We start from the raw sequence: 11,379 nt of genomic DNA, 5'->3' as shown, positions 1-11,379 counted from the left end.
AAGATAATTAATACAGTTTCTTTAATAGAATAACATGATTCACAAATCCAGTATTTTGACTGCCAGATATAGTTTCTAAATTGGATTTCTCCCTGTGTGTAAAAAGGAGAGTGGATTGACGGAGAACCACTAAATCTTTAGTATTTTCAGTCGAATCAGATGATATCCTAAACACAAACTGGCATCCAGTTGGACATCAAGGTGAAATTTAAACTTCTGGCATGCAACAAGAGACAGAATGACACAGCCAAAAAACAAAACATAAATTATTAAGAATAAGAGAAAATGTGCAGACATTCATTTACTCTTATAAAGATGACAGATCTCTAACAGGGTCTCTGAAATTTAATTAGACAAGAAATTAATTTAAACCTGTAAGTTAGTAATATTGAATATACAGGTCTGAACACGTGATAACAATGTCATACTTCTTATTCAGGAGCTGAAACTAAAGCATGGATGTAGTGCACCCTTTTGCTAAGAGGCTTCTGTATTCCCTCTATAAGCTATTTCATATGTTCACATGCCGTGAAGTCAGGATATATAGATCAGCATGTTCAAATTTAAGGGTGCTATAGATGAGAGGGCCTGGTGAGTTTTTTGTGTAAGCTCACTTTATTTCAAATATATTCTTTCAGCCTACTTTTTTCCCCCTCGCTTGTCATTTAGACAAGACCAATGTGGTTGCAGAGAGTTTATATGAGTGGAAAGGGGCCATTCTGCATAATAAGTGCTTTTGATAAGCAGCCAATAAGTAAAATTTGAGTAAAACTTTTTTTTATGCGTATTTTTTATGCTGTATTACGTTATTGACACATTTCCTTAAATTGGATAAGAATTTAAAATTTTTCTTCCAACACTGGTACAACTATATACAGTGTTAGGGACCAAGAGATGGAGATATTTTCTTATGAATAAGGGAAAATTGTAGGATTACTCTACTCTAGTATTGAACAGATGTTGACTGATAAGGAGACCAAACCTACTTCTCTATTCAAGCAGGACTGTGCGATTACATTTCTGTCAAAACCATTCAAAAACTTTGAGGGAGAAAACAGTGACCGACAGGGATGCACTGAGACTGACATAACAGCAGAGCTGTGAAGTGTCAGAGGAATCTACCACAGAAACTTTTCATTGGCCGCCCCAAACAAAGAGCCCGCCCTATTGTTGAATAACTAAAACATGATTGGCCTGTATTTGCCTGGGACATGCCCCCAGCTGTCAACGTCACGGGCGCTGCAACTCCACTAAGTAGTAGAGATGTTGTGGTTGTCCACGCCGCCAACACTTCTCTGAGTGTTATCTTGCACAGAAGACCCACTCTGGGAGCCCACCACGCATGGAGTTGACCTCTGACAGTGTGGTGGCAACACTGGAGATGTCTCAAATCAAAAGCAAAGACGATGAGCCTTTTAACAGTGACGGTGACTACGAGAGCTTGCCACCTCATGTCTCAGTGGCGACCCACATGACAGCGGGAGCCGTGGCTGGCATACTGGAGCACACGGTGATGTACCCCGTGGACTCTGTCAAGGTAACGCACACGGCCGCGGCTCAGCAGTAAATCTCACTTGTTTTACCACCACAGCTCATTCACGAACGAGCTACACAGCGCTGCTAACTGTGCAGACAGTCTGCTATCGCCTGCTAACGAGGGTTAGCTTTAAAATGTTCAAGCTGCCCATCCATAGTTAGCCTCAGTGTTAGCTAATTTAAACACGACAACCTGCTTGTTGCCAGTAGACTTAACTTAACGAACTGATAAAGCCGGTTTGCATAAATTAAACGGAGTTAAAACGCCACGTGCTTGCTAAACCGAGGTCGTAGTAACAGTTTTACTATTTTTCGTATTTTCTCGATATAACTATTAACTTTGCTAACATAGCAGGCTTGCCTAATGCTCACTGTAACCTAAATGAGGTACACATTACTTAACAAGGCTAGAACAAAGCTATCGACATTTTAATCATGAGCTCATGTTGCTGTGTAAAAACAAGTTTCCATACTCTCACAGAGTCTTTTCTCAGTCACAGGTTTTTTGTCATACAGTGAAACGAAATGAGTTATTCAGACTTGTCCTATTACTGACTTAGGGTATGTGAAGGTCAAGTGCTTCGCTGTAATTTGTCAAAATGCCTTGAAACTTAAAACTAGTCATATTACCACAACCAAACCGCCACTCTTAACGTGTAAACATTAACTTTTTACAGTGTCACTAAACGGTAGTACAGTTATAAAGTACTTTTGAGACCACTCATTCATGCACTCACTTGTTAACAAATGTCAACTGTGTCCCCGTTCAGTAGAGACCCATTACTTTAAATTCACAGGATCGCACTTATAAATCAACTATAAATTTAAATTACTCCTGATCATGTTATATTTATTAGATTAGTTTTAACTTTGTCTTTGCTCACCAGTATATACCAGCCGAACAAATTGCAGTTCAGCATCTAACCAGACACTGCAAATGCATATACAGTAAATACATGTAAAGATAAATTAATGTGCAGAATGGACAATAAACCAATGGGGTAGTGCTCATAAAAAGGATGTAATTATTGTTTTGTACAAAAAAAAAAAATCAAACATAGAAAATGTATAGTATAAGTGATGGGGCTAGTTAATTAAAAGAAAATTAATCTGCAGTAGTTTCTCATTAAAAAAGATTAAACTTAATATCTTTGGGTTTTGGACAGTTAGTCAGACAGTCAACATTCAACTGAGCAAAACATTTGAAGACATCACCTTTGGCTCTCGGAATTCGCTATGAGCTTTTTTAAATTATTTTTTGATACAGGGATTAGTTGATGTACAAGAAAATAATCTGCAGAACAATCTACAATCGAAAACAATGTTAACTATAGCACTAATATGCAGCACAAACAAAAAGTGATTTAGATTCATCATTGAGGAACCTTTTCTTCTTTCTTCTAATGTTTTGCAGTTGCTTAATATTTTGCAAGTAGGAGAACAATGAACATACTAAAATCTTTTCAAGTCAGTTACACTCACATTAGTAACAAAGAAGAGCAAATTTGAGCAAAAAGCCAGTTCTGACATAAGAGCTGCATATCAAGTTGCAAACACATGTCACTGCCCATATGCATGTTTTAAGTAAAATAGAGTGTTTTTCACAGAGGTGCACAGATCATGATTTAAAATTTTAAATTGTTGGACCATCTTTAATAATTGGCAAGAACAGAGGAACCCTTCCTGACTCCAGAACTTTGTATACCCCCAATTTGTTCACTAATGAATGCCATCATGAAGTCAAAGCTTGAAGTTAAGTAACTAAATGAAAATGTTTTTTTCAAGCTTGTTAAAAATTGGCTTGTGTCTGCGAAGCAAATCGCAAACTGTTGGGTTGATTGTGACCCTTACCCCTGCAATCCTCTTTCTTCTGCTCAGCTATTGTTTTCTAACAATGTAGTGTTGTTTTGATAATTCGGCGTGCTGCTCTATCCTAACAATAATCTTGAGGTGGCACAGACAACTGCAGACGTACTGCAAGAAAAAAAGAAGTCATTATATCCTCTTCGCGTCAGTGTCATAGTCTTGACATCTTTCCAATGAACCCACTGGGCCTTTATTACACAAACCACTGTTGCCATTTCCTCTTGAAGTTTCTAAGTTTTCACAAGCACCCTTCAGCTGTTGTTTGTGGTGCCCATTTAGTTTGATCAGTGCGTGTGTTGGAGTTGAAACTCAGACTGTTTTGAAATTTCAGTCAAACTAAACTGATGAAAGACTTTATCAGGGTTCCTATTTTTCCACATTTATATACCAATTGCAATGTACAGGACAGGAAATCAGGCATGTAAGGTAGATCCTACACTGCATTCAAAGTTTTTAGACCCTTTCACTTTGTCACATTTTGTTATGCAGTCTTTGCTAAAATAAAAAAATAAAAAAACATTTTTTTTCCACTCATCAATCTATTCTTTGCCACAATAGACTCTTTGCCATGACACTTTCAAAGTTAGCTCAGGTGTCTCCCATTTCTCTGGATCATCTTTGAGATCTCCCATTTCCACACAGGAACTCTGGAGCTGCGTGACCATCAGGTTCTTGGTCACTTTTCTTACTAAGGCCCTTCTGCCCTCCACTACTCAGTTTGGCTGGGCAGCCAGCTCTAGGAAAAGACCTGGTTGTTCCAGGCTTCTTCCATTTAAGAATAATGGAGGCCACTGTGCTCTTGGGAACCTTCAATGCAGTTAAATTTCTTTTTGTAGCTTTCAACAGATCTGTGCCTCGAACAATCCTGTCTCTGAGCTCTGCGGGCAGTTCCTTTGACCTTATGGGCTGGTTTTGCTCTGATGTGCATTGTCACCTGTGAGACCTAATATAGACAGGTGTGTCCCTTTCCAAATCATGTCCAATTAATTGAATTTACCACAGGTGGACTCCAATCAAGGTGTAGCATCTAAAAGATGATCTAGAGAAATGGGAGGCACCTGAGCTAAATTTCAAGGGTCATAGCAAAGGGTCTGAATATGTAAGTCAATGTGATATTTCAGTTTTTCATCTTTAATAATTTTTCTAACATTCTGTTTTCACTTTGTCATTATCGGGTTTTATTATTATTTTATTTCAGCATAAGGCTGCAACATAAAATGTAAAAAAAGTGAAGGAGTCTGAACTCTTTCTGAATGCATTATAAATTAGGAGTCCGTGTGTGAAGAAGTAGTGAAGTGTGTCTGTTTTTATTAAGAGTTGGTGTATTTACTTTGCATTTCAGAGTTCATTGGGTAGTGGTAACAGTCCACTTGCTGCATATTTAGGCCTCCCAGTAAAGAACAAGACACAGCTTGGACTCAGGGAGTAGCCTGTGCTAATGGTAGGAGGGGGACCTTATCGGTATTGTGCACACTGAAGGGTGTGTGTATGCAAGTGCTCCTCTGTTGTGTTGATTAGTAAACGGCCATAGAACCACAACCTTCAAAGCTGAATTAGAAAGATAGGACACAGGGTAATGTAATAGGTGAGAGTGTTCTCTTTTCAGTCAGAAGATTGTAATAGTGATGTTAATAGCATATGTATATAATGTAATTCTATACAGTGCATGTTTAACTTGCTTCCCCCAGGCTTTACTATACTATTACTACCTCTCCCACATTATAAATAATGTAAAAATGTTTAAAACTGAATGTGAAAGTGACTTTTTAAGACAAATAAAACTGTAAAAACTGGATGACAAATTTGTTTTTAAATCATCATTTGAAAAACAATGATAATCTAATCTACATTCTTGTCCTATAGTTAGTGCTGAATGCACTGGACTTCATTTTCAACTCCCGTCTTAACAGTTGCTTATACTCTTTTGTTCGGTCCACAGCTAAAACAAAGCTTTCACATCCATATTTTAAAGCTGATAGGATGCCAAATAAAAAAATAAAAAAAAAACATAATGACGTGAGCCAATGGTCATTTTACAGTTGAAAGATGAACTTATCAGCGCTCTCTGAATGCAAGAAGCAATGTGCCATGCGCAGAGGTCATTTGTTCGGCCATCACTTCCTGCTTTAAAGTCCCATCATAGATCAACAAATAATGTTGGGTTTTTTAAACTATAACCATAATCTTTCCTAAACATTAACCAATTTCTACTTTCCTTACTTTACTATAGCCTAACTATCTGTTCATTCTCATAAGTTTCTTTTATTTTGTATGGTTAAACTCTTGAGTATAGTCTCTGGCTTTTGGTTACTGAAGAAGTACCTGTGTTATGGTTTTAAGTGCTTGAGATTTCTTTTATCATCAGACATTGACTACTCACTGAAAAAGAGCACAGTCTAATGACAGAGTTGGAACTGTCTCCTGGTTACTTTGTCCCCAGCATAATTTAAGGTTCAGATTAGCTGTAGAGCAAACTGTCACTTTCATTTTTAATCAGTTTCATCTGTTGAGAACCTCAGTGATATGCTTGAATATAAGATTATTATTAATGCCTCTGTCTTCAACAGAACAGTGCAATTTGTAGTGCTGAATTCAGCCACAAAAACCTAAAATGTAAACTATGCTACCAGCTTTTGTGTGCCCCAGGTTCCTGAATCTGTATCAAACGGAAATGTAATTGATACTTAATTGTCAAACCAAAGGAAGGAAACACAGGGGAACATGGTGAGGAAGATAGACTTGGCCTATCTCCTGAGTCAGCCGCAGATCTCCTCACAAATAAAAACATGCTTTGTGCTGGCCAGATAACTTGGCATGGTGGAGTAAAACAAAGAGCTGCCACTGCCTCCCACACCAGCCTCAGAAGACACACATCACTCAGACGGGATCTCACTGCTGCCAAGAGCACTTACTGTCCGAACAATGTGACGGCTTTAAAAGGAACAATGAACCAAGAAATCATGATTATACCAGGTGCCCACTTTAAAGCCACTCACAGTCACATTCATGCAGAGCCCCAACTTTAGCACTTAGGGTGCTGTAACTGTTATCAAATCTAACTGGAGCAAATCAGATGCACTGGTTTAAATATATGTCTTTGTTTGTCCAGACACGGATGCAGAGCCTGCAGCCAGACCCAAATGCACAGTACAGGAGTGTGTATGAGGCTCTGAAAAGGATCATCCAGACAGAGGGGATCTTCAGACCACTGAGGGGCCTCAACATCACCATGATGGGAGCGGGACCTGCGCATGCACTCTACTTCGCCTGCTATGAGCGGGTCAAACGCTCACTAAGTGACGTCATTCAGAGTGGAGGCAACAGCCATTTAGCCAATGGTATGAGTTCCCACGACTCAACACAAATCACTTGATTTTCATACTGTTTTACACTAGGCTAAGTAACATGGCCTGGAGGAGTGTAGTTTGGATAAATCAAGTTAATGCCATATCCTGTTTGCAGTGACAACGACAAAGCCTTATCCCAAACTGAAAAATTGAAACATGCTATCTGGGATGTATGGGTACAAACCTGTGTTGTTGTTTTTTTACCATGTTAACGCCAAGAAAAAAGTGGTTAAGATTCTTGTAAATGTAGTCACTGGTTTAGACTTGACAAGAGCTGTTTATATTTTAACAGGCATGGCAGGCAGTGTGGCCACTGTTCTCCATGATGCAGTCATGAACCCAGCAGAAGGTAAGAAAAATACTTCTACAAAGGTGGTGCAGTGGTTAGCACTGTCGCCTCTCAGCAAGAAGGTTATGGGTGTGAATCTGTGCACCTGTGACTGAAACGCTGCACTGGTTACCTCCCACAGAGGGCTTGGGGCTGGTTGCCAACTCTGTCCTTTTTAACACAGCAGATATGAAAAATCTTCTTGGATTGTACTGGTCAGCACAGTATTATTATTATTATTATTATTATTATTATTATTATTAATAATAATATTAATATTAATAATGAAGTTGTGCATTTTCATCTCTTCTTGTTTCAGGTGTCTTTTGGTTAGGGGGGGGGTCAGGGTCAGTGGCAAAGTTTGCACCCAGGCTCATCTCTCTCCTGCACCTTCACCCAGCTCTCCCACTGCTGTGCTCTGCTCTCCTCCACTTTGTTTAACAACTCCTCCCTGTCTAATGTTAATTGTCTAATAAGATTACATTAAAAGTGTGAGTAACGTAACGCTAACAGCGTTATATAGTTTACACTCACATCACATCTGATTACAAGTGTGAACATTAAAATACTATTTTTTACCTAACCATCATCATTTACGAGTCAGTAAAAGGCTTATGATGCTACCTGACTAGCGTCTTCTTCATCTGTTGTCTTTCTCTTCTTAGAGAAGTATCTGAACAAGCTCATCTGAAAATGCAGTCAGCAGTTAATACATAATGACGTGTAGATATTAGCTTAATGCTATCAATTAGTTTACCCAAGTTAGCGTCACTGAGTTGGCTAATAAGTTTACCTTTTCTCCGCTAATTCGCTGCCTTATTCCTCACGACTACACTTCTCTGACTCTGACTCTGACTCTGACGTGATGTCACTTTCAAGGCCGCGCTCTCGCGAGTAATTAACTCCAATAGGATCCCCCAACCACCCCACTCCCTCCCTCCCCTCTCCCCGCTGATGCGCTCATCATCACACAGGCTGTGCTGTGAAGGTGCAGAGATGTGGCGGTGGTGCATTTGCGACAATAAAAAAAAAAGAAAAGAAATTTGACGGCGTGGCGGCTATGATTTAGGCTAAATGAATGTAGAGGAAACACTGATGATAACTAGCATTGATAACATATGTAATGCATGTAATAAAACATGCTAACATGGATCTCTGTTTCCCTCCATCACTCAGTGGTAAAGCAAAGGATGCAAATGTACAACTCTCCATATCGAGGACTTTTGGACTGTGTTCGAACAGTAACACGTACTGAGGGCGTTGGAGCGTTCTACCGCAGCTACAGCACGCAGCTGACCATGAACATCCCCTTCCAGGCTGTTCACTTCATCACCTACGAGCTGATGCAGGAGCATTTAAACCCCCACAGACATTACCACCCCGGGAGCCACATAGTGTCGGGAGCAGTAGCGGGAGCCGTTTCCGCAGCAATAACAACTCCACTTGACGTCTGTAAAACGCTGCTCAACACACAAGAGAATGTAGCGCTCAACTCCATGAACATCAGCGGCCACTTAACAGGAATGGCTAATGCCTTCAGGACTGTATACCGGCTTGGTGGTATAGCAGCCTTCTTCAAAGGGGTCCAAGCAAGGATTATATACCAAATGCCCTCGACCGCAATTGCCTGGTCAGTGTACGAGTTCTTTAAGTACTTCCTGACAAAGCAGCAGCTGGAACAAGAGGCAGGACCTGGACCGCTGTAAAGGAAAATGTGTTGGAGCAACCCACACTTAGACTGATGAAAAAAAGCTCCAACCTAAAGGTGTGTGAGCTCAACTTGCTTTTCCACTGTTGAGGAAATATATCAGTTATTGACTCACATGGAAGTCAGTGAGGTAGAGGTGTGGCAATGAATGGCTCTTCCTATCGCTCATTTACTGAAGTCTGTGTTTTTGAGTTAGGATCATGTTGCACAACCAGGGTATTCTTGGAAGGACATATATATATATATATATATATATATATATATATATATATATATATATATATATATATATTATATATATATATATATATATAAAAGAATGTCATCTTCTTCCTCTTTCACTCCACAAACATCACCATTAACCACATATCTCCAAAATCTCTTTTCTACATGTGGTGAACACGTAATTAAGTTTTCATGAATAATGTTTATAGTTCTTAATATCTGAACTTTTTATTTATTTTGTTAGCTTTCTGAGGCCTGTATTTTATGGATGGGGAAGAAACACAATGGTGTTTGTTTGTTTTATGTCGTGGTGTATTTATAAAGAACCATTACAACACATTCCTTATTTCCACTCCACGGCAAACAGGACAGCTGCACTTTCCAAGTGCCTCATAAATATTAAGCACTGCTTCACCTTTTTTCCATTTTTGTTTGGTCCAAGTTGTATCGAAAAAAGCATACAATTGTTATAAGATAAAATTGTATTGTAGCTCTTTGTCGTAGTCGGTCACATTTGTGAAATCAGAACATGCTAAACTGGATGGTGCTTTGTTTTTTTTGTTTTTTTCAAATTTTATCTCCACACCAAATGGTCAGAAGCAAGTCTGCAGAAAGTCTCTTGTTATTTAGTTACTGTTTTTGCATTAAGTGCAAAATACCATGTTTTCCCCCCTGAGAGACACTGTCTCTCAGCATCATGGTGTGTTGGCCGTAGCGGTCTAGTTGTTTGCCTTGTTGAAGCGCAGTACTACAACACTCCTGAATCACGCACAATAACCTGTTGCTGAAACAAGGCAGCTTGTTCATATGTATTCAAAAACATGAATATATATATATATATATATTCTATCTGCGAAACTCCGTAATGCATGTCCAAAGGTGGATCAAATTAGTCTGTTACTTGAGATGGTGGCCATGTCTCAACCTCTGTGTGCTTTTATACTGGTGCGATGTTTATAAATGTCTTACTGACCTTTTAACCTGAAGGTTGATAGATTGTATATACAATCTTTTCAATGTATAAGTCGGACTGAAATGTGAAGTGCAGACTTTCTGTCATCCTAAATGTAACATCATGACTTAAATATTGTTTTGAAACTGACCAATGGCGTTGGGCACTCGCCGTGACCATGAGACCAGTAAAGGCCTGATCAGATCAGCTGGTAAGCAGGCAATGCTGTTTCTTTTATTGTCACTCGTCCTGTTGTAGTTACACATTTCCTGTGTGCTCACTGCTCTTTCCAGCCTATTGTCTATTTTTGATTCAGTTGTCGAGACATTCCTCCAGATATTGATGTAATCCAGCAAGCAGCCAGATTTATTTGTTTTAATTATGGAAGTTTTTTTCTTACTCTGGAAAAGTTCAGGGAGTTCATCAGATTCCAGTGGTCTCATGAACCCCATGGCAACAAATTCTTCATGCTTGTACAGTTGGGTAATTATTAGTATACCAAAGACATACATTGCACTCTATGCATCTTACTTTGATCCTGTAATTATGATGCTGTGTGCCTGTCTGCTGTGAGTCGACATTCTACCCTTCCCCCATAGTTTCCACCCAGTAGGGTTAAATTGCCTCATCACTTGAATTTGTCAGCATCTTTCATTAACCTTATTTTAATTAAGTTTTGTGTCAGAAAAAGTATTTTCAGTCTGAGCATTTTCTCTCTTATTCACTAATAAAATACCAGAGCAAAAGCAGTTCAAAGATGAAATTGGTTATCATGAATATTTTTGGAAAGTTTTCAGAATGTTTGGAAAATTCGATTGTGACCTATTTTTTTTTTTTGACTAATTAGTTGATTTAGAGAATATAAACTACTTATATCGGATATAGTTACTTGTGCAATATGAATTTCACATGAATAAACATGATTTTCAGCTTTAATATAAAAACGGCTTTATTAGGATATAGGCTCATACCGCTGTTTTATTCTAATCTAAGTCTAATCACAGTTACAGTCACAGTTACAGTTACAGTATATTAGTCTGTTGCCCACTGACAAAACTATACTCTTCTGAATTAGTTAATCATCTGATAACCAAAAATTAAATGAAGTCAGAATAGTTTTTGATTTGTTGCATTACACTTGCACTCAACAGTTTTCCCTCCTGCGTCATGATCATGATTATCCAAACTGTGTTGCAACACGTGTGTCCAAGTACCTTTTAACATGTTAAAGTAGGGTTTCTAATAGATGCTTACATTTAAAAGGAGACAGCAGAGCTGATATTCTGTGTGGGGATTTTCATAATGTAAATATTTTTATGCTATTTACGCACAAATGATTCAAGTGGGAGTTGGGATGATTTTTTTGCTGAGTGCCATCTCCACAAAAGGAATGCTTTGAAGTTTGACCATGCAAATA

At 38.7% G+C, this 11,379-nt stretch overlaps 1 protein-coding gene across 1 annotated transcript; it reads left to right on the top strand.

Annotated features, from left to right (window-relative positions):
• The first annotated feature begins 1,271 nt into the window (after positions 1 to 1,271).
• slc25a37 (solute carrier family 25 member 37) lies at positions 1,272 to 9,054 on the top strand. Its single transcript, XM_056375463.1, has 4 exons — positions 1,272 to 1,537; positions 6,512 to 6,740; positions 7,042 to 7,098; positions 8,254 to 9,054. Exons 1-4 carry the CDS (start codon positions 1,343 to 1,345, stop codon positions 8,781 to 8,783), a joined length of 1,011 nt encoding a protein of 336 aa, XP_056231438.1. The 5' UTR covers positions 1,272 to 1,342; the 3' UTR covers positions 8,784 to 9,054.
• The last annotated feature ends 2,325 nt before the right edge of the window (positions 9,055 to 11,379 follow it).

This window comes from Seriola aureovittata, chromosome 5 (genome assembly GCF_021018895.1).
Source record: "Seriola aureovittata isolate HTS-2021-v1 ecotype China chromosome 5, ASM2101889v1, whole genome shotgun sequence".
Lineage (NCBI taxonomy): Eukaryota > Metazoa > Chordata > Actinopteri > Carangiformes > Carangidae > Seriola > Seriola aureovittata.
The sequence above is the reverse complement of the archived record's forward strand: the minus strand, read 5'-3'. Positions and strand labels throughout refer to the sequence as shown.

What these genes read in the sequence shown, in the direction of transcription:
- slc25a37 (XM_056375463.1), top strand. Translation starts at nt 1,343, where the DNA reads ATGGAGTTGACCTCTGACAGTGTGGTGGCAACACTGGAGATGTCTCAA. An exon ending in ACCCCGTGGACTCTGTCAAG is followed by an intron (nt 1,538 to 6,511) that starts GTAACGCACACG and finishes TTGTTTGTCCAG; the next exon opens with ACACGGATGCAGAGCCTGCA. An exon ending in CAACAGCCATTTAGCCAATG is followed by an intron (nt 6,741 to 7,041) that starts GTATGAGTTCCC and finishes ATATTTTAACAG; the next exon opens with GCATGGCAGGCAGTGTGGCC.